The following is a 22,156-nucleotide window of genomic DNA, read 5'->3' on the forward strand; positions in this document are numbered from 1 at the left end:
AAATTAGATTGAAAGAATTTGGAGCGGATTTGATTGAGGTATCAGATAATGGACTGGAGTGGGGCACAAATTCTTAAACTGGTGAATACATCTTCAATAGATGCCTGACATTCATTAATCCAATTCAAAATGCTGCATCGTGTTCATGTGTCCAAAAATCAGCTGGCTTGTTTCTTTTCTAATATTGTGACAGTTGCAAATCTGATATTGCTCCATGGAAATATGTGTGTTGGTCTTGTCCATCTTTAGAAACCTATTGTAAAGAAATTTTTGATATCTTTTCAAATGTATTTCAGGTGGAGCTATGACCCAGTCTAATAACTGCTCTTTTTTGGGGTTATTGACCCAGACAAGGGGAGTTTTTCTGTACCTGTGCAACGGGTTGTGGCTTTCTCTACATTGTTGACTCAAAGAGCCATCTATTTCGAATGGAAAGACTCTAGACCTTCAACAGTGTTTCAGTGGTTTTCTCATGTCCTGTTTAAGTTTAGAAAAAATTGGATATCATGTATTTGAGTCATCAGTGAAATTTGAAGATACATGGCGACCTTTTATATCTTACTTTCATTTGATGGAAATGTTTATAATGTGATTAGATGTACTCACTCTTTGTTTTTTGAATCACGGTTTGACTCAAAAGCTACAAAGTATACGTAGTCCTCGGGATAAGCTGCTCAGGTGTTTTTTTTTGGTTAATTTTCTTTTATAGAGTAGGTTAGGTGGGTTTTTATATATATATTTTCAGTTTTGTTCCCTTTTCTTCATTGTACTGTATTTATTATAAAAACCAATAAGAAAGATTGATAAAGAAAGGAGCGTGGCACAGAATAGCATTAACCATGGTTGGTAAACCTGATCCGAGTCCTGAGACCCAGTTCTTTTCAAGGCTAATCAAACAAGAACCTTGCATGTTGGGCACCAACTGCTCACCAGTTCCAATGAAAGGTGATTTACCTGAAGTATTAACCTTGTTTTTTCTTCCACAAATGGCCTGCTGAATATTTCCATCATTGGTTTTATTTAAATACTGTCAATATTTTTTGTTGAAGCCAAAGGTGGCCAAACTGCAGCCCCTGGGCCAACCGTGGCCCATTGGCTATTTTTTAAGAAAAACGAATGGCGCTGCTGCTGGTGCGGACCCCGGAGAGCAGGGGAGCAAAGACTCAGCGCTCCTGAGAGGTCAGTCCGCCCAGTTCAGCCTTTAAACGGCCTGTTAAAGGTTGAAAACTGCCGGGTTTAATATTGTTTGGCCCTTGACTCATATTTTTCTGTATGTGGCCCACAACCAAAAATGTTTGGCCATCCCTGGTTTAAACTATAGCTGAAGTTGCTGAATTGATGCAGAGTGGGGCACACACCAACGCCCACCACGTTTGTACTTGAGTTTCTTTTTGTGTCTGTTAACTATTCTTGTGACTGATGTCAATACCTTGCATGTGTTTTCTGGGTGTGTTTCAGTGATGCTTTGTTTTCTGTGGATTTAGCTTGGAACCTGCAAGGGAAATCAAGGCAATTGATCGAAAGTCTGTGCACCAGATTTGTTCAGGACAGGTTGTGCTGAGCCTCTGCACGGCTGTAAAAGAACTGGTGGAAAATAGTATAGATGCTGGAGCTACTAACATCGGTGAGGACAAAATGAACATTATATTTTCATCAGTGCTTATTTATGCATTTCTTTTCAAACAGCTTGTGCAGGCGTGATAGGCCAATTAGGTTCAACCTGTATCGTTCTGTGATATTTTTAAAAAAAATTCATAGGTTCTTGAGACATTAGTTATACTTTAATGACTTGAGGCAAATTCCACAACAGTTTGTACTTGCTCAGCCATTTCAATGATGAAATTCCTCAAGGCACATTATAAAAAGATGGCTATTTTGAAGGGGAACTGAACAGTGCAACCAAAAATTGTTAGGGCCTCTGTTCTCACACACACACACACACACACACACACACACACATCTGTGTATATATGTCATTGTAATAAAACAATGTCATATTACATGGAGGCCTGAGATGGGTGTATCACTGTTGTTCTGTTTCCTGCTGCCTGCTTGCATGTCTGGAGCATCAAGAGTGATGTTCCTCTGCTGTCTCTGGGCTTGTGAAGAGCTTCTTCCAATGCTGCTTTGCTTTCTTGGGCTCATATTGAACTGGGTTTGGCCACTTGTTTTTATTTTGAATGAACATTGATGCACAGGAATGTAACTAATTGAGATGTCCCTGGTGCGAGTTCAACATTTTTTGAATTTTTGAACTTCATATCTTCATATGACCTTAAAGGTAAAAGTGTCGCATACTAGATGAATACATTAATTGCAAATATTTTGCATTATTGCTGAGTGTACATGATGATGCATTTGCTTTCCTGCTATCAGTGCAACTCTTGAGTAGAAGGCACATGACTAGATGTCTGATCGATTTATTTATTTAGGGTTAATTACTGCTGTTAAATATTTATATTCGGAGCAATTGACTTCTTAGTAAATTTATGCCTCTCTTGTGTGGGATGTTTTTCAGAAATTAGATTGAAAGAATTTGGAGCGGATTTGATTGAGGTATCAGATAATGGAGATGGAGTGGAGGAGAAAAACTTTGAAGGGCTAAGTAAGTTTTTATTTCTTTCATAGGTTGATGAGCTTTTAGCCATGATGTCTTCAAAGTTAGGAAGGGGTTCTGCAAGAATATAAATAAATATGAATGATGCAATATGTGTTCATGTACATTGATGAACTCAGTTTAATATTGTACTAATTGAGCAAGCAGTTCTATTTTGATCTGAAGTCAACCTGGACTAATATTAAAAGTGATAAGTTTTGAACATTTTGAATTCAGTGCTAGGTAATCACAGGTGATAAATGTCCCAAGTTGAAACAAGATATTGAAACAATCTAATTATAACTATTCTATTTTAGCCATAGAAGCATCTTGAGCTTGTCCTACCATTTAGTGAGATCATGGCTTTTTTGTGACTTTTCTCCGTACTTCAACCTTTGCTTAATTTTTTTTGTTAAATCTATTTATTTGCAATTTGCCAAGGGTATAATGTTTTTGAAATTTATTATACCTTTTGCTTGTATAAACATTTACAGCTTCACTTCTGAAAAGCTTGATTTTAAGGTTTAATTCCTGACTCATCGTGTTCAAGGAAAACATCTTCTTTGTCTTCCAAGCTCTTAGTATTTTTTAAAACTCTTAGATCAAGTCATCCTTCTCCCAATAAATTCCAGTCCCTATTTGTGTAAGCTCTCTTTATAATTTAACCATTAGAATCCAAGTATCTTCTTTATAAATTTGCTCCAATTCCATTACAGTAAATGCTTTCTAAGGTATAGTGCTCAGAACTCCTCACAATCCTTCAACTTTATGTAGCTGTTGCAAGCTTCTCCTTTGCATTTTGACATTAAGAATTCTATTTAAATTTCACAAGACATGAGAAAAATGTTAAAATTGGTCTGATGAGCCTTTCATTTAGTGTGGAGGTGTTTAGGTAACCTTTACTCTGGGTTCAAATGCTTTTCTTAGACCGATGGTGTATTATACTAACCATAAAGTTGGCCAAGATCCCCTATTTTGTGTTCAAATTCATTTAAAATACAAATTAAAAGTCCATAGAATAATGTTTCTTAGGTGTTGGCTTTTAATAATTATTGATATTGAAATGCAAGCTATGTAAACATAGTACAGTATGTGGCAAATTTACAGATCTATAAATTTACAAATCTACATTTATTCATTTTGTTAAAGCATTGAAGTATTACACGTCCAAGCTACAGAATTTTTCTGACCTCTTGCATGTTGAGACATTTGGATTTAGAGGTGAAGCTTTGAGCTCCTTGTGTGCCCTGAGGTATAGTGATACCACTTTCAAAATTTTCATTTGTGTGGTACTGTGTGTCGATTCTGGAGTAGACATTATTAATTGTTATATTCACAGATTTCCCTTGGAAAATAGTGTGAAGTTGTGCAAAGGTTTAGAGGTTAATTAACCTACTTGCAGGCACCGACTTGAACATTGCTTCCATGGGTATCATCATGTTTATACCGACTGATAGTCATTAGTTTAATATGAAAGAAGGGCTTCTGCTTCCAGAGATCAAGGAAAGGGTGGCAAGAACTTGCAGAAGTCATCATACTATTGATTTTATTGTTACAAATTTACCAAGACTTTCTGAATAAAGGAAGGGAAGCAATGACTGAAAACAGGTGACAAATAGCTTGAATAAGTAATTTATTACGAGTTGTCACAGATTCATACAGCCCAAAATGGAGCCCTCAACTCGCCACAACTGTGGCAACCTTTTTCCTAAAATACTATTTCTTCTGCATTAGCGCTGTATTCTCTGTGTCTTGACTATTCATGCCTGTCTATACAGTGATTGTAGCTGATGCCTATTCCTCCCTGGCAGTGTATCAAAATCCTGTAATATCCTACCATTTAATGTATGTCCTACCCTAATCTTTCACGTTGGGATTAAATTTCATTGCCAATGCTCTCCCCGATTTTTTTTTTCAGTCTGATATGTATCTTGCTGTAACCTTGGTGACTTAAGGATGAGAGAGCAGAAAGATTCATAGTCTTACATCAGAGAAACAAGCCCTTTGGCCCACAATCCACACGACTGTCAAACACCCATTTACATGAATCCTATGCTATTCTCTCAATATTCCCATCACTTTTCCTATATTCTACTATTAACTGCAATTTACAATTATCAATTCCTCTAACAACCTACATGGCTTTGAGATGTGCGAGAAAACTGGTGGCGTGGTTCGCGCAACATTGTTATTGCGCCAGCAATGGGGACCGGGATTTGAATCCTGTTCTGTTGTAAGGAGTTTGTACATTCTCCCCATGTCTATTTGGGTTTTTCCTGGGGTCTCCAGTTTCTTACCACTGTTCGAAACGTACCGGGGGTGTAGATTAATTGGGTGGCACAGACTCATGGGCCTGTTACCTTGCTGCATGTATGTCTTAAATTAAATTATTTAAAAAAAAAAAAAAATTAATAAGTTAAATTTAAAAAAAATTGAGAGACCAGTAACAGGGAGAACGTGGAAACTCCATGCAAATCGTGCCTGAGGTCAGGATTTAACTTGGGTGCTGGTGCTGTGAGGAAGATCTTGACATGAATGTCCACTGTGCTTGTTAGGATAGAGGTGGGGGTTCCAAGAGTGGATCCTAAATAGCTAGAAGCAGTGCCTGCAATAGCAATGGCTAGAATCATAGATATGCAGTGTCTGGAAGAGAATATATTGTTTGAAATATTGCAGACAGGGGGAGAGATTTATGAATGAATATTAGTTGAATATATTGAAAGATGAGACCTGTGCATACCACTGAACAGGTGTGAGGTTTAACTGGAAGAATGGGCTTCATCAAGTACAGCAAGAAAACTAGGATGGTTGTTCAGTCTGGAGAATGTGAAGCTGATGAAAAATATTTCAGTTTGCTGGCTTAGCTAATATTTTACATTCTTTAATATTATCATGTGTTCTAAGATACAATGAAAAGCTTTATTTTTCATGCCATTCAATGGCAAGCAATGAGTCACCATGCTTTAGTGCTATCTTAGGAAAAAATAGAAAAGAAAGAAATAAAGTCCTGTCAGAGACAGCGAGTCATCCAGGATCACGCTGCCTTCTCTACCTAGCCATCACCATAACTACCAGTACTTATACCTGCATGTTGTCCAGTGCTAGAGTGCCTTCTCAGATCAAGCCTCTGTATTTAGTTGCCTGCTCTCTATCACATCTCCTCAACCCTGGTCCCAACTTCCAGAAGTTGAGGAGCAGATTACCTCACAGGAAGCGATCAGACTGCTAGGGATCTTTTGCCATTGTTCTTTTTGTTCCTGCCAGCAATCTTTCAATTGTGACTTGCCACAAGACTGCCAAAGTTGGAATGCGTCTGCTATTTGACAGCAATGGACACATCAGCCAAAAGATACCACATCCTCGACAGCAAGGAACGACAGTTAATGTTCAGCAGCTGTTTAATACGCTTCCGGTCAGGCACAAAGAGTTTCTGCGAAATATTAAGAAGGTAGCTTATATTTAATTTTAAGGTTTTTCAAGTAAACCAATCAAAATGGTCAACATAAAATATTTACAAGTTTAACTCGTTCAACCCTTCTCAGAGTTTAATATAAGCACCTCCTATACCACCAATTTTGTGCCATGCTTTGCTAAATTGTCTGTAAACAACCCTCATCCACCTTCCTCATCTTAAAAAATTCAGTCAAGTTTGTGAGATATGATTTCCCACCCACAAATCATGTTGACTGACCCTAACCAGTCGTAGCCTTTCCAAATTCAAGTAGATCCTTTCTTTCAGAAATAAAGGCACCACTAGAGCCATCCTTTAGTCTTCTGGCACATCACCCGTGCCTAACAATCATGCAGGGGTCCTGCAGTTTCTTGCTTGCTTTCCCATAATGTCCTAGGATGCACTTGCTCAGGTTCTGAGAATTTATCTACGTTGATGTGTTTTTAGACCTCCGGCACTACCTCTACCATGGACTCTTTTTAAGACATAGTGATTTACTTCCCTGAGTTCCCTCACCTCCATTCCTTTCTCCTCAGTAAATATTCATGAAGTGGCCTAACAATGGAGTTCTCTATGACTGGTAACTATAACTGGAATTTATAGACCATATCAAAGCCTAAACTGCTGTAAACAGTTGCTGTAAATTGTGAACACCTGTACAAAATTTGATCAATATGCTGTACACTGATTTGATTTCAAACATTTGCAGTTTTATTTTTAAGACCATACAAAATGGGCCTACTCTTCATTCTCCAAATGCCCATCTATCACCCTGTTTTCTTGAACTGCATTTGAATAATCTTTCATTCTATTTTTCCATCTAATAACTCTTAAATGTACCTTAGTTTAGGTTTATGTATTTTGTTCTCTGACATTTCTCTTTGAGTTGAAAAGAAAATAGTAAAACACTGCACCAAAGTCCTGCATTTTTAACCTCTTTTAATTCAAATCAGGAATACAGTAAAATGGTGCACATGCTGCAGGCCTATTGCATCATTTCCACGGGTGTACGGATCACTTGCACAAATCAGATTGGACAAGGAAAGAAAAACCCTGTTGTTTGCACGAGTGGTTGTTCCACATTAAAGGAGAATATAAGTGCTGTATTTGGATCAAAGCAGGTAAAATATTTATCACGTATCAATATGGGATATAATTCCTTTAACTGCATTCACAGGCTCTTTGTCAGTGTGCCAAGTAATTTATGATGGTGCCTTTTTCATAAAAAGGATTGGGGAAGATTTACTAAAATGTTGCCGGGATTCCAGGATCTAGATTACAAAGAAATATGGATTAGACTGGGTCTTTATTCATTGGAGCATAGAAGGTTGAGAGGGGATTTGATAGAGGTATTTAAAATTATGAGGGGGGTAGATAGAGTAGGTGTGAATAGGCTCTTCCCCTTGAGGGTTGGTGAGATTGGAACGAGGGGTCATAAGTTAAGGGTTAGGGGGCAAAAGTTTAGAAGTAACATGAGAAGGGGCTTCTTCACTCAGAGAGTGGTGGCTGAGTGGAATGACCTCCCGGAAGAGGTGGCTGCAGCAAGGTCAATTTTGTTATTTAAGAAAAGGTTGGGTAAGTGCATGGATGTGAGGGGATTGGAGGGTTATGGGCAGGGAGTAGGTAAGTGGGACTAGAGATCACTTAAATTGGTATGGACTAGAGGGACTGAGATGGCCTGTTTCTGTACTGTAATTGTTATATGGTTGTAATTGGTTATCAGTGGATGCAGTTAGATTCTGTTGGAAAAGCTTTTATAAACTTAGTGAGTCAGAATGGAATTAAAATCATTACTACGTGGAAGGATGAATTGAGTTCATGTCCACTTTCTGTTGATGGTCATAGATGAGACAAATACTCGTATTCGATTTCCCAGGGTAGGGGGAGTCTTAAAAAAAAAAATAGAACACATATATGAGAAGGTGTTATGTGATGGAAAGCAAGTTCGATGGGATAAAAAAGCAGTGAGTCTGAACACAGGCTGATTATATAGTGATCTTTATTCACAAGTGTAGGGAAGTCTTGAAAGGGATCACACACACACACACACACACACACACACACACACACACACACCAGGCACAACGGCTACCCGATGCAATCACCTGTGGAGAAATAGTTTTACAGTCAAGAAATACAATACAGTGCCTTACCACCCCTTGATACAGTGCAGGAACAGCTCCTTGCTACACTAAACTAGGCTTATAATAAGAGTGATCTCTATGTATACCACTCTACAGCTCCCCACCCTTTATTAGTGCATACCTCACAGCATCACTGTGGTGAACGTCTGCCAAGCTGCTTGTCTCCCCTCTGGCGAGCCTTGCTGTACTAACATTGGCTGTGCATTATCTCTACTGTTAAGGACACTCCCCTTGGATATAACTATATATGCATCTATTGTTACAGGGTACGTTTCCCTATCTGGATATTGTCACTATCTGTGGGAAAACACAGACTGAGCACGACAACAATTTAAAGAAATTTTTAGCAACAGCTAAAGAACTCAACCTTACATTTAACAAGGGGAAATGTGTGTTCAACGCGACAGAGCGACCCATTTTGGGCTACATTGATGAAATTCGTCCCGACCTGGAAAGAATGCCCCCCCCCCTAAGAAGTTACCACCCCCAAACTCAGCAAAAGCCCCTAAAAGGTGTATGGGATTCTTTTCCTACTACTGCAAATGGGTTCGGGACTACGCCACGAAGGCACGCCCTCTGTTTGATGCTAAATCTTTTCCTCTCTCTCCAATAGCCTTGAAGGCTTTAGAGAGAATTAAAGCTAATATTACCAAAGGTGCACTCTCACCCATTGATGAGGATGTCCCATTCCAAGTGGAAACTGATATTGTGCCTTGGCAGGAACCCTTAATAAAAAGGGCAGACCCGTGGTATTCTTCTCCTGCACGTTACGCAGACCTGAACTTAAACATCCTGCCATTGAAAAAGAAGCCCAGGCTAATATTGAAGCTGTTCGCTACTGGAGACATTTTCTAGCTGGCAGAAAATTTACTTTTGTCACTGATCAGAAATCTGTAGCCTACATGTTCAGTACTAAACACAAAAGTAAAATCAAGAATGATAAGATGGCACGCTGGCGTATAGAACTCTCAACTTATAATTATGAGATCCAGTACAGACCGGGCAGGTTAAACGATCCCTCTGACGCATTGTCACGATCTGCTGCTGGTGCTCAGCTGGAGGGGCTAAAAGAGATCCATAGCAGACTGTGCCACCCAGGAGTCACGAGATTCTTCCACTACATAAGGGCTAACAACCTTCCTTACTCTCTGGAAGAAGTCAGGAAACTGAGTAAAAGCTGTCCTATTTGCGCAGAATGTAAACCGCAATACTTCAAAGCTCCAGAGGCCACTCTCATCAAGGCATCTCAACCTTTTGAGAGGATTAGCTTAGATTTTAAAGGACCGTTACCTTCCAACCACAACAATGTATATTTCCTAACTAACTGACGAATATTCCAAGTTTCCCTTTGTGATACCCTGCCCTGACATCTTGTCAGTGTCTGAAATTAAGTCACTTGACAGAATTTTCAGCATTTTTGGTTTTCCCAATTACATTCATACCAATAGAAGCTCAGTATTCATGAGCACTGAACTGCGGCGAGCCCTTCTATGAAAGGGGATGCCTTGCCAGCAGCCATACCACGAGCTACAACAAGCAGGGCAATGGGCAGGTTGAAAGGGCTAATGCTACAGTCTGGAAGACTGTTAATCTTGCTTTAAAAACACATGGTTACCCTGTTACCCGGTGGCAGGAGGTGCTGCCTGAGGCACTACATTCTATTCGGTCTTTATTGTGTACTGCAACAAATCAAACACCTCATGAACGTATGTTTGCCTTTCCTAGGATTCAGGAGCTGTGATGGACTGGCCAGCCTGTTTATCTGAGCCTGGAACCGTGCTGCTGAAGAGCCACGCTCGGGCACGTAAAACAGATCCCCTAGTCCAACCAGTTCAGTTACTGCATACTAACCCCAACTACGCTCATGTTAAATTCCCAGACGGGAGTACTGACACTGTACCCCTAAGAGATCTAGCCTTGCCTGGTTCGCCCCTTCCTTGCACCCCTACTCAGAGGGAGCCTGAGAGGTTGGGCTCAACCCCCCCCCCCCCCCCCCACACCCAGCCTGTGACCCCTAGTAAGTTTTCAGATGGCCATGCTGAGGCTCCACTGCTTCACGCTGGCGATTCTGGAGCAGGTCCAGAAGCCAGTCCTTTCCACACTACAGATCCAGGACCTGTACCAGTTCCCAAGGTTGCAAAGGAGCCACCTGTTTTGAGACGAAGCACCAGAATTCGTAAATCACCTGATAGGCGGACATATTCATAAAACATCTCATTATATTTCGATTGCTTGCTGATACTGGTGTAATTTGTCTGTTAGAGTATCTCAAGGCCAAACATGGTATCCATGTATCGCTTGCTTCAGTCTTTCCTAGCAACTGTCCTTTTGATTTTAACCCTTCTTTTGCCGGGGAAAAACTGTGGTGAATGCCTGCCAAGCTGCCTGTTTCCCCTCTGGCGAGCCTTGCTGTACTAACATTAGCTATGCATTATCTCTACTGTTAAGGACATTCCTGTTGGATATAACTGGATATACATCTATTGTCTTTCATTATTGTACCATGAGTTTCTGCTAATAAAAGCCATTATTATTGTTTGACCACATCGTCTTTGTCTACTTCAATCAACTGGCACTTCAATCGCCCATAGTTTGCAACTTGGAGTAGAGCTCGGGTTTGTGCCAGAGGAAGAAGAAGAGAGGCAGATGCTCCACACATGGTGGGCTTTATAGTGCATTTGGCTGGAGAGTCCGGCCCAGGTATGGGTTAGGTGATTAAATGGGCCAGTAGTCAGGTGTGTGAGCTGTGGGCAGAGCCTGATTTTGATTGGCAGGTGAGGTGACTTCTGACTAGGTACTCACCGGTAGGGTAGCGTGACACACATAATCATCTGTATCACAGAAGGAAAAGATTCAAAAGGGATTTGGGCAACATTTTCATGGAGAAGGATCATGACTCTTTTCACTCATTGGAGACTTTCCAAGAAATGAAATATAACTTGTAGGAGAAAGGGAGAACCCAAGTTGTTGTGATTTGAAATTCATCTGCCATCAGGGTTATGGAAATGAATGTAGTAAGGAAAAAGTACTTGGCTGAGTAATTGAAAGGAAAAATTTTTCAGGATTATGGGAAAAAGCTAGAGGATAAATATTTTAAGAAACTGGTTTGGGCCATAACGGCTTAATTCTGTGCACCGTGATTTTTGTTTGGTATCACATTTTTTAAATTTCCAGTTACAGAGCCTTGTCCCTTTTGTTCAATTAAGTCCGAGTGAAGCTATTTGTGAAGATTATGGAATTAATCCTGCTGACATTCCTGAAAAACTCTATGTGTAAGTAACAAAAAAAGTTACCTTATTCTGATGTTTTTTTAAAGTAGTGGGCAGAATCAAAAATTTGTAAAATAGTTGTTTTTCATCATGATGTGTACAGAGCGCCTCAGTCTATTGGGTCCATGCCAAATCTCAGTGCATCCCCTTTATTACCATATTGCCCCCAACACATTCTCCATCACCCAGGTCATTCCCTTTACCCACTGCCATCATCAAGAAGGAGGTACAGGAGCCAATGGTACAATAACAGCTTCTTCTCCTCGCCATCAGATTTCTGAATGGACAATGCACTATCTCATTTTATCTTCTTTGCACTAATTGATTTTTTAAATTGTAATTTATAGTAATATTTGCATTATGATGTTGCAATGAATTTTGCGATGTGTTCATGACAATTGATTCTGTATGTCTATTAATTCCCACAACTCTCCTATCACCATCACTAGGGGCAGAGTGGGTAATTAACCAACAGGCTCGGCTGTGGGATTTGGGAGGAAATCAAAGGACCCCAATGAAACCTAAGCATTCACAGGGAACAGCAGAGCAAACTCCACGCAGAATGCATCCGAGATCAGTATTGAATCTGGGATTCTAGAGCTGTGAAGCTCTACCCACTGTGCCACTATTCTTGGGACATTAGCTTTACCTCCACTACTGGTGTTCTCTGGTGCAGTTGCAATTTGCAGTTCAGAAGAATGCGGCCAGCTGCCTCCATAAATCAGTGAAGTGGTTCTCATAGTGCTGAGCTGCACGGTGCCTGGTTTCACCCGAGGAATGATGCAGCTGTTTAGTGGTTCATTTTTGTCGTTAACAGGTGTTTACACCTCTCATGGCAGTACACTGGAGTGTTAGAGATCAAGATTTGATCGTCTCATAAGTACAACAGGGCAAAAAGGCAGGTTTTGAAAAGCACCCTGATGGAGGAGGTGACAGAAACAGAGCGGTTTAAAGAGGAAATTAAAGATATTAAGAGTCTTGACAGCTGAAAATTTATTTACAACTCGGTAGAAGCTGATTCCGACCATTGAAAACTTTGCTGCCCAATTACACCCAATTAACTTATAACCCTGTATATTTTGGAGGGTGGGAGGAAACTGGAGAACGCAGGGAAAACCCATGTAGATCACGGAAAGAATGTACAAATTCCTTATAGACAGCGCCGGAATAGAACCCAAGTTGCTTGCGCTGTAATAGCGTCGTGCTGACCATGCCGCGGAAGAAGTACAATAAATATGGAAATGATCAGAGCCAGAATTTATTTTGGATGGTTAGGGTAGAAATTTTAGGGAAAAAAGAAATCAACAATAGGAAGAGGAGAGGCCATGAAAGGAATTAAAATGTGTGATTAAAATCACAACCTGGGTTTTTTCATATCTCCAATGTCTTATCGCAGGACTGACAGTAACTTGGTGTTTCTTTCCTGTCCATTTGTGTCACTAACATAGCTTCTGCTACTTGTCTGTATTGGCTTGCTTTCCCCTCTGCTGATCTTGCATGTAAACATGGAAAAGTATTCATCATTGAGTATGTTTGAAAGGGAAGGAAAGGTTGTGTGTGTGAGGAAGGAGGTTAATGCAATTTGCAATACAGAAACGGCCCACTGAGCCCAACTGGCCTATGCTGTTGTTAATGGTCCACGTAAGTCTTTCCCTCCTTGCCTTATTTGCTTTCTACCAACACAAGTGATTTTTTTAAAAAAAATAAAGGAAATATTGCCCTGAGGATAAATTAAAGTAATCTGGAGCTAAATAATGGCAGCAGTTGAAGATAAACACAAATAATGAAGTGTGAAAACTGTGAAATACAAGTCAGGTCATGTTAAATGTTTTTGAAATTAAGAAAATCCATGCTGCAGATCTACAGCAGAATTGGCTAAGCCTGTTCAACATTTCCTTGTATCAACCCAGAAATCTACCTATTGAATCGTCTCCAAACTTCTATATAAGTATGTTGCTGCGAAAGTCAGATGAACTAACTATACAGTTAATGTCTTTCATGTATGATAACAGTAAATTTCTTTTCTGTGATACACAAAAGGATCACAGGTTTTGTGTCTCAAAACGATCATGGAGTTGGGAGGAGTTCAACTGATCGACAATTTTTCTTCATCAATCGTCGACCGTGTGATCCAGTAAAGGTAAACGATTTATTTGTGAATTGAAGTGACTAACAATCGTGCTGTTTCATGCAAGTTTTCACAATGAAAATTGCACAGAACTCAAGTCAACAATGTGGGTTTTATTTACCAATTGCCATAAACGATATTATTGTCCATAGATGATGCCTGCATCGGGGCTGTCTCATACACCCGCGATGGGCTTGTCAGCTTCGTGGCCAGCTTCCATCCCAATCTCAGTCCAGGCCTTTCACCTTTTGAAATGCTTCTATGAGTTTCCCCCTCATTCTTCTAAACTCCAAAGAGTTCAGTCCAAGAGATGTCATTTGTTCCTCATATGCTAATCCCTTCATTCCAAAAATCATTCTTGTGAATCATTTCTAAATCCTCTCCAATACCAGCATCTTCTTTCTTAAATAAGGAGCCAAAAAATATACCCTGCACTCCAAATGAGTTCTTATCATAAAGCCTCAACATTACAGAGTCTCTGGGATATGTACCTGGCCAAAGTTATTTGCTGTCACATTCTGATCTGGTTGGGGATCATTGAGAAATGATGAATTTCCTCCCAGGAAGTAAATGGGAGAACATGACATTGAGGCAGCCTAACCTAATACTACCATTTGTTTCCCTTAGTCTGTCAGACCTTGGCTGGGGACAGTTACGAGTTTGAAGGAATTGTAAACAGGTGAAATTGTTAACCTATGAGGAAGTTAGAAGTATGTCTAATTACACTAAATACCTGGCAGAGGTCAGGGCAGGTGACCTAATCTGTCCATGGAGACATTTATTGGGTGTCAGTGTGACTCCAGTGAGCCTGGCTTGATCCTGAATTCTGGAAGCACTGTCTGTTTCGAGTGTGCATGTTCAGTCTGTGACCACGTTGTATTTCCTAGGGCTCTTGGGTTTCCTTTCATGCCTATGGGTTAATTGGCTAATGTAAGTGGATGGTGGGAGGATCAAAGAGTGATTAATTCAAGATTCTTTTATTGTCACGTAATAGAGTATAAAATGTAACATTACATGAAATTTACTTTCAGACAAAGATTTGGCATCAGCAGAAATTGCCCAGTGCCCCTTATAGTCCGAGAAAGAGAAGCAAAAGAGAGTCGGCCCCCCCTTCCCCACCCCGAGTCACTGAGTGCCCATGGAATCGCCTCCCGGAGCCGCACAGCCTTTAGTCCAAATTATCAGCATCCTGACCTCCAGATCCAAACCTTCACATGATCTGGAAGCCCTCTCACAACCGGTTCCAAAACTTGGTACACCTTCAGTCAGTCTCCAGCAGTCAGCAGCCTGATGTGGGTCACTTAACCATAGATGCCCTGCAGCCTGCTTCTGGTCACCATCGCCTGCCACCTGTATGTTTTTCAGCCTCAGAGCCCCTCGCTGGTCCACTGCCATGGTCACCATCATCCTGTGGCCTGTCTCCTCTCCTGCGCTCCTTCTCAAAGGGGGGGGGGGGTGGTCTCCCCAGTTTCTGGTGGCCTGCGCCAGTCCTCTGCTTTCCCAGAGTCTGCATCCCCTCGTGGCTGCCGATCGTAGGCTCCGCCATCTTGGGCCCAGACCCCGCGGTCTCAGGATTTTAATATAAAGCATTGTTGGCTCCCTTAACATACAGTTTAAAGCCTGTGCAGAGCATGTGACAGAGAACAGGCAAGAGGGAAATAAGAGACGGAGATGAATGGGCAAAATTACCTCTCCTCAGTTATAAGCAAATGTAATTGTTTTCTTCACAGGATTATTTTCATGTTCTTTTTTATCACCCTCCATAATTTGTAACCTTTATTTCCTTTTTCCTTTAAATCAATTCAAACTCTTTGCCTTGCCCACTTCCTGTAGCAGTGAGTTATGCATTTTTATCACTTTCTTGAATAAAAATTGTTTTCCTGAGCTTGCTTCTTGATTTATTGCTAACAAGATCATATAAAGGGTAAAGATTCCATTATTGTCGTGTAATACTACATTTAAAATGTAACATACTTGAAATTTTAACTTCTGTCTTCCATAAGGCAGACAGAGAGTCACCACTTTATCCAGTGCCCCTCACAAAAACCAACAGAACCTGGTGTCTCAAAGTGGTCTCCCCTCCAAGTACTGACCAGACATGAACCTGCTTAGCTTCCGAGATCAGACAATTTAAAAAATTTTTCACACTGTGAACTATATCAATCAAAATACATACAAACATTTCACTCTTAAATATACACAGTGGCATTTTCTCTCCTTTTTCCCCCCCTCCCAACCTTCCCTCCCCCTTCCCACCCCCCTCCAAACACATTAAATGTTCCACATGTACAATACATTAAACAATGCCATCACACAATTAAAATAAACAAGAAAATTGTGTCATCTACTTTTACACACTGGGTCAGTTCATTTCGTCGTCTTCTCATTCTATCATTTTAGGGGTGGAGGTCCGAAGCAAGCCCTCTCTGTTATGTTCCGTGTCAGGTTCCCAAATTTGTTTGAATAATGTGACTTTATTTTTTAAATTGTATGTTATTTTTTTCCAATGGAATACATTTATTCATTTCCATGTACCATTGCTGTATTCTCAGGCTCTCTTCCGATTTTCAAGTTGACATTATACATTTTTTTGCTACTGCTAAGGCTATCATAAATCTTTTTTGCGCTTCATCCAGTTTGAGGCCTAATTCTTTACTACTTATATTACTTAGAAGAAAGATCTCTGGATTTTTTGGTATGTTGCTTTTTGTGATTTTATTTAATACCTGATTGAGATCTTCCCAAAACATTTTCACTTTCTCACATGCCCAAATTGCATGTACTGTTGTTCCCATTTCCTTCTTACAGCGAAAACATCTATCTGATAATGTTGGATTTTTAAAAAAACTTTTGGGGCGTGATATATAACCTGTGCAACCAATTATACTGTATCATGCATAATCTTGTTTTTATTATATTCTTTATAGTTCCAGAGCATAACTTTTCCCATATTTCATTTTTTATCTTTATGTTTAAATCTTTTTCCCACTTTTGTTTGGGTTTATAGCTTATTTCATCATTTTCCTTCTCTTTCAGCTTGATGTACATGTTCGTTATAAATCTTTTAATTATCATTGTTTCTGTAATCACATATTCAAAGCTGCTTCCTTCTGGTAACCTCAGTCTGCTTCTCAATTTATCCTTTAATTAGGCTTTCAGTTGATGGCATGCAAATATTGCATATTTCTACTTCATTTGTTCAAATGTTAATGAATTATTTCCCAAAAAACAATTTTCTATTCTTTTAATTCCTTTTCAATCCCATTCTCTAAAGGAAAGGTTATCTATTGTAAAAGGGATTAGTTGATTTTACATCAATAATTTTGGTAGTTGGTAATTTGTTTTTTTTTCCTTTCTAAGTGAATCTTCTTCCATATATTGAGTAAATGATGCAGTACTGGTGAGCTTTTATATTGCACCAGCTTTTCATCCTACTTGTATAGTATATGTTCCGGTACCGTCTCCCCTATTTAATCTAGCTCTATCTTAGTCCAATCTGGTTTTTCCCTTGTCTGATAAAAATCTGATAAATACCTTAATTGTGCTGCTCTATAATAATTCTTAAAGTTTGGTAGCTGTAAGCCACCTTGTTTGTACCACTCTGTTAATTTATCTAATGCTATCCTCGGTTTCCCCACTTTCCATAAGAATTTCCTTATTATTCTCTTTAGTTCATTGAAGAATTTCTCTGTTAAGGGAATTGGTAACGATTGAAATAAGTATTGTATCCTTGGGAAGACATTCATTTTAATGCAATTTACCCTCCCTATCAACTTCCTACAATTTCTTTATTAGTGGCTGATAATTTAATTTGAACAGGTGGCTTAAATTATTATCTAATCTAATACCTAGGTATCAGATTGCTTGTTTTTGCTATTTAAATGGTGATTCTTTTTAAAATTCTGTATAATCTGCATTACTCATTGGCATCGCTTCACTTTTATTTGCGTTGATCTTGTACCCCGATATTTCTCCATATTCCTTCAATTTCTTATGTACTTTTATTGATATTTCTGGTTCTGTTAAGTATACTATGATGTCATCTGCAAATAAACTGATTTTATCCTCCTTCTCCTTTATTTTTATCCCTTTTATTTTATTTTTTGTTATCAGTTCTGCCAATGGTTCCATTGCTGAAGCGAACAGTGAGGGAGAGAGTGGACATCCCTGCCGACTTGACTTACTTAATTTAAATTGGTTCGATACATATCCATTTACTGTTACCTTCGCCAATGGTCCATTATATAATGCTTTAATCCAATTAATATATTTTTCTGGTAGATTGAACCTCTGTCATACTTTGAATAAATAATTCCAATATACCCTGTCAAAGGCTTTTTCTGGGTCTAAAGCAACAGCTACTGTTGGCATCTTATTTCCTTGAACTGCATGAATTAAATAAATAAACTTACAGACATTACCCGCTGTTTGTCTTTTCTAAATAAATCCAGTTTGATCTTGTTTTACTATTTTTGGTACACAGACAGCCAATCTGTTTGCTAATAATTTTTTTATTATCTTATATTCTGAATTAAGTAGAGATATTGGTCTATAATGATGCTGGTGTTAGTGGATCCTTCCCCGTCTTTGGTATTACTGTAATTATTGCTGTCTTACATGAATCTGGCAAGTTTTGTGTTTCTTCTATCTGGTTCATTTCTTCCAGGAGAGGAGGAATTAATAAGTCTTTAAATGTTTTATAGAATTCTATTGGGAATCCATCCTCTCCAGGGGTTTTATTGTTCAGCAGCTTTTTTAATATATCCTGTATTTCCTCTATTTCAAATGGTTTTATCAGCTTGCTTTGCTCCTCTTGCAATTTCGGCTAAAATTTTCAATTTTAGCTAGAAACTCATCTATTTTGTCTTCTTTCCCTTCATTCTCAGTTCAATATAATTGCTCGTTTAATTCCTTGAAATTTTCATCGATCTCTGTTGGGTTATATGTAATTTGTTTGTCCTTTTTCCTTGATGCTAATACAGTTCTTTTAGCTTGTTCTGTTTTGAGTTGCCAGGCTAGTATTTTGTGTGTTTTTTTTCTCCCAGTTCGTAATACTTCTGCTTTTTTTTCATTGTTCTTCTCCACCTTGTACGTTTGTAATGTTTCGTATTTTATTTTCGAGATCAGACAATTTCAGGCATATTCAGGCTGTTAGGTTTCTGTGATCCCTCCCTCTCTTGCCCACAGTTAGAAGCTGGCTCTGAGTTTCTCGGCTTATTTTTGCATCAGATGAAAATACCAAATAGTTTAATTCAAACCGAGAGTGAGAATTTATCATTGCTTTTATTGCTTTCAGATTTCAAAACTCGTAAATGAGGTATATCATCTGTATAACAGACATCAATATCCATTTGTTGCCCTGAATGTCAGTGTTGATTCTGGTAAGTGACATTCGAACACAATATTTTAGTGTGTTTTTAAAAAAATTTTTGCCGAACATGTCTATTGGGAATTTTAAACTGGGAGAAACAAATAACCTCTGGATTGAATGCAGTGACGGGCTTCTGTTCTAATTATTGAATCAACCAAGGAATCGTGTATCCTCCAACAAAAATAACCACACTGGAGATGAATAAGATGTGTTTTTTTTTTTTACATATACACACATTAATAGGCCCTTCTGGCACACAAGCCTGTCCCCCAAATCCACGAATTAACCTACACCCCATCCCCCAATCCCATATGTTTTGGAAGGAATTCAGAGGACACTGCCAAATTTGAACCAAGGTCACCGGTGCTGGAATAGCCGTGCACTAACTAGTATGCTAACCCTGTCACCCTGTCCTTTTATTTCTCTAGAGTGTGTTGACGTCAATGTCACGCCAGACAAAAGACAAATTCTTCTTCAGGATGAAAAGCTCCTTCTTGCAATCATGAAAACATCACTTATTCAGATGTATGATTCTGATGTTAACAAGCTCAGTGTTAATCAGAAGTTTCATCAGATGACAGGTAAAAACTATAGCTGACTGATTTTTGAGTAGTCAAAAATACTTTTTATGTTTGTTCCTAATTACTACATTGAGGATTAATGATGGAATGATTTAAATAAGATTACTACAAAATTATTTGAGAGTAGACTACGTTTGGTGAAGCGCATTGACAAATTGATTGCTTTTTGTTGCACCTAATTATAGATGAACTATTCCCAACATGGACGTCTTGTACATCTTGATCAGTGTTTCCAGAAGGGAAATGGATTGGTATGAGGGGAAATGACTTTCAGGCTACAGACTGGGACTAAAGGGGATGCTCTATAGAAGCTAATGGTGCCCTCTTTTAGTGCTTTAATGACCCAATGTTTCATATAATGAAAACACAGGAATATTGGAGGAACTCAGCAGGTCTTGCAGCATTCATAGGAGGTAAAGATCTATAACCAATGTTTTAGATTTGAGCTATTTTTGAAAGTATTTGACTGTGTTTCATATATGAGAGTCTAGTTGTGACAACTATTTTACAAATATATTGATTTGAGATTGAGAGGGAAATGGCATCTTGAAATCTGTAGCTCCTCACTACGAGAAAAATCCAGATTCGCCAATTTAGTACACCAGACACCAAAAATCCTAATCACAGTATTTTGGCATAAAGTATTTTAGATTTGACATTGAGTTTGCATTTTAGTTGTTACAGACTTCATATCTGCGAAATTTAATGAATGATATCTTTGTGTATCTGTATGGCTGCAGCAAGTAAAAATGTTGGTGTGTCATACATTGTACTTGTGCATAGGACAATAAACTCATATAAATATCCGATCCAGTCTGTGAACAGTGATCACGGTCCGGTTTGGGGACACCAATACCACTAAGTGTAAAGCCCTGCAAATGGTAATGGAAATGGACACAGCCCAGGACATCACAGGCATAACCCTCCCCACCATCGAGAGCATCTACAGGGAACACTGCCATCGGAGAGCAGCAGCGATCATCAAGGATCCCCACCACCCAGCACACATTCTGTTCTCGTTACTGGCATCAGGAAAGAGGTCTCGGTGCCACAAGACTCGCTCCACCAGGTTCAGGACCAGCTGCTCCCCCTCTTCTATCAGACTCAATAACAAACAATCAGGGACATATTTAAGGACTCTTACTTTTCCATTTTATTGTTTATTTTTCTCCCTGTATTGCACAGTCAGCTTCTTTATATTTCTTTATTTACATGTGTACGTTTTTTTAATACTGCCAATAAGTGGTAATTCTGCCTGTTCTGCCGGAAAAGAATCTCAGGTTGTAAGTGATATCATGTATCTCCTCTGAAAATAAATCTGAAAATCTAAATCTGAATCTGATATCCCTCCAGGTAATGGAATGTGCAATAAATGCAACCCCTTCAGTGTGCCCGGTCATCTTTTTTTCATGTATTTAGAGTTTGACCATGTGGTTAGTTATGCCGTTAGACTGTGGGGTGAAGGGGGAGATAAAATCTAATTTGCATTATAGGATCTTATTTTGTGCTTCTGTTTTCGGTTTTAGGCAGTTGTGAGAAAGTTCCCCAGACAGTCGGCTTAGAGGCCTCTGTTCCAAATGAGCAAGAATCTGCTCCTGTACCTTCAGGAAAAGAGAAGAGTATAAGCATTGCCAGATTACATGAGGCATTCTCCCTACACCAATCTTCATTCTGTCAATCCAAGTTCAGCAAAAAGCAGGATTTGCCCAAACAGAGGAAGCTGCATTCATTTTTGACCCATTGTAAATGGAACAGTCCTCATTCTGATTGCAGGACTGGCCCTTTTGGCGAGTTGCCAAGCAGAAATCCTGACCCATTGGAGAAGAACTGCAGAAGCTCCGAAAGTGACACAGATTCTGGAAAAGGCAGCATGTCATTTGTGTTGAGTGGTAGTTACACACCAGAGGCCAAATCTAGTCACTCCTCTGACAGTGCAACTAGCTCACCCATAACACTGCAGAACATTCCAGAACCTCGAGGGGAAGAACTGAAAACTGAAGCAACTATCTGTGATGTCTTCATTCCTAGCATTGCTGTGCCCACAGGGAAAGCTAATTCAACAGAAAATAGCGGCCGGCCATTGGTAGGTTCTTGCTCGCATAATTGTCCTACTCAGAGTGCAAAACATGCCAGAATTGAGGGGCTGTGTTTGGATGATGACTCATCTTTGGGACCTGGACCTGCCCATAAATCGGAAGCTGATAGACCGGTGGAAATGAGCAAAAAGACTGTGAAGCTCCCTTTTTCCATGTGCACCCTTGCTGAAAGGCTGAAACTGATCAATAAACAGCAAACCGAACAGGAAGAGGCGCAGAGATGTAGGCTGTTCCGAGCACAGATTAATCCCAGAGACAATCAGGCAGCAGAAGAAGAACTCCGTAAAGAGATCAGGTAATGAAATTATCAACATTTCTATGAATAAATATGAAGAGATTCATCCTTTATTAAGTCACCATGGACCTGGAGAAGAAGAGGAACAGGTCTCCCAGAGTGCCAGAGAGAGGTGTCCTATAAGAGAGAAAGACCGCAGAAGAAGAGTCCTGAAGAGAAAAGGGAAAGGGTGGGGTGTGTGCTTGGGTGTGTACTCAGTCAGCCAGTCTCACGAAGTCCGAAGGA

General features: G+C 39.5%; 1 protein-coding gene across 3 annotated transcripts in view; it reads left to right on the forward strand.

The window, feature by feature from the left end:
• pms2 (PMS1 homolog 2, mismatch repair system component) overlaps positions 1 to 22,156 on the forward strand; it is a 29,339-nt gene that overhangs the window by 738 nt on the left and 6,445 nt on the right. Inside the window, exons 2-11 of one of the 3 annotated variants that reach the window (XM_069906710.1) lie at positions 1,485 to 1,624; positions 2,519 to 2,605; positions 3,746 to 3,848; positions 5,861 to 6,044; positions 7,001 to 7,168; positions 11,366 to 11,463; positions 13,501 to 13,600; positions 18,885 to 18,969; positions 19,388 to 19,540; positions 21,067 to 21,931. In XM_069906710.1, the coding sequence (XP_069762811.1) occupies positions 1,485 to 1,624; positions 2,519 to 2,605; positions 3,746 to 3,848; positions 5,861 to 6,044; positions 7,001 to 7,168; positions 11,366 to 11,463; positions 13,501 to 13,600; positions 18,885 to 18,969; positions 19,388 to 19,540; positions 21,067 to 21,931 (1,983 nt within the window). Of the gene's footprint in view, positions 1 to 1,484; positions 1,625 to 2,518; positions 2,606 to 3,745; positions 3,849 to 5,860; positions 6,045 to 7,000; positions 7,169 to 11,365; positions 11,464 to 13,500; positions 13,601 to 18,884; positions 18,970 to 19,387; positions 19,541 to 21,066; positions 21,932 to 22,156 lie in introns of those variants that run through there. The other 2 variants (XM_069906712.1, XM_069906711.1) reach the window with 2 other exon arrangements.

Source organism: Narcine bancroftii, chromosome 12 (assembly GCF_036971445.1).
Source record: "Narcine bancroftii isolate sNarBan1 chromosome 12, sNarBan1.hap1, whole genome shotgun sequence".
In the NCBI taxonomy this organism is placed as follows: domain Eukaryota; kingdom Metazoa; phylum Chordata; class Chondrichthyes; order Torpediniformes; family Narcinidae; genus Narcine; species Narcine bancroftii.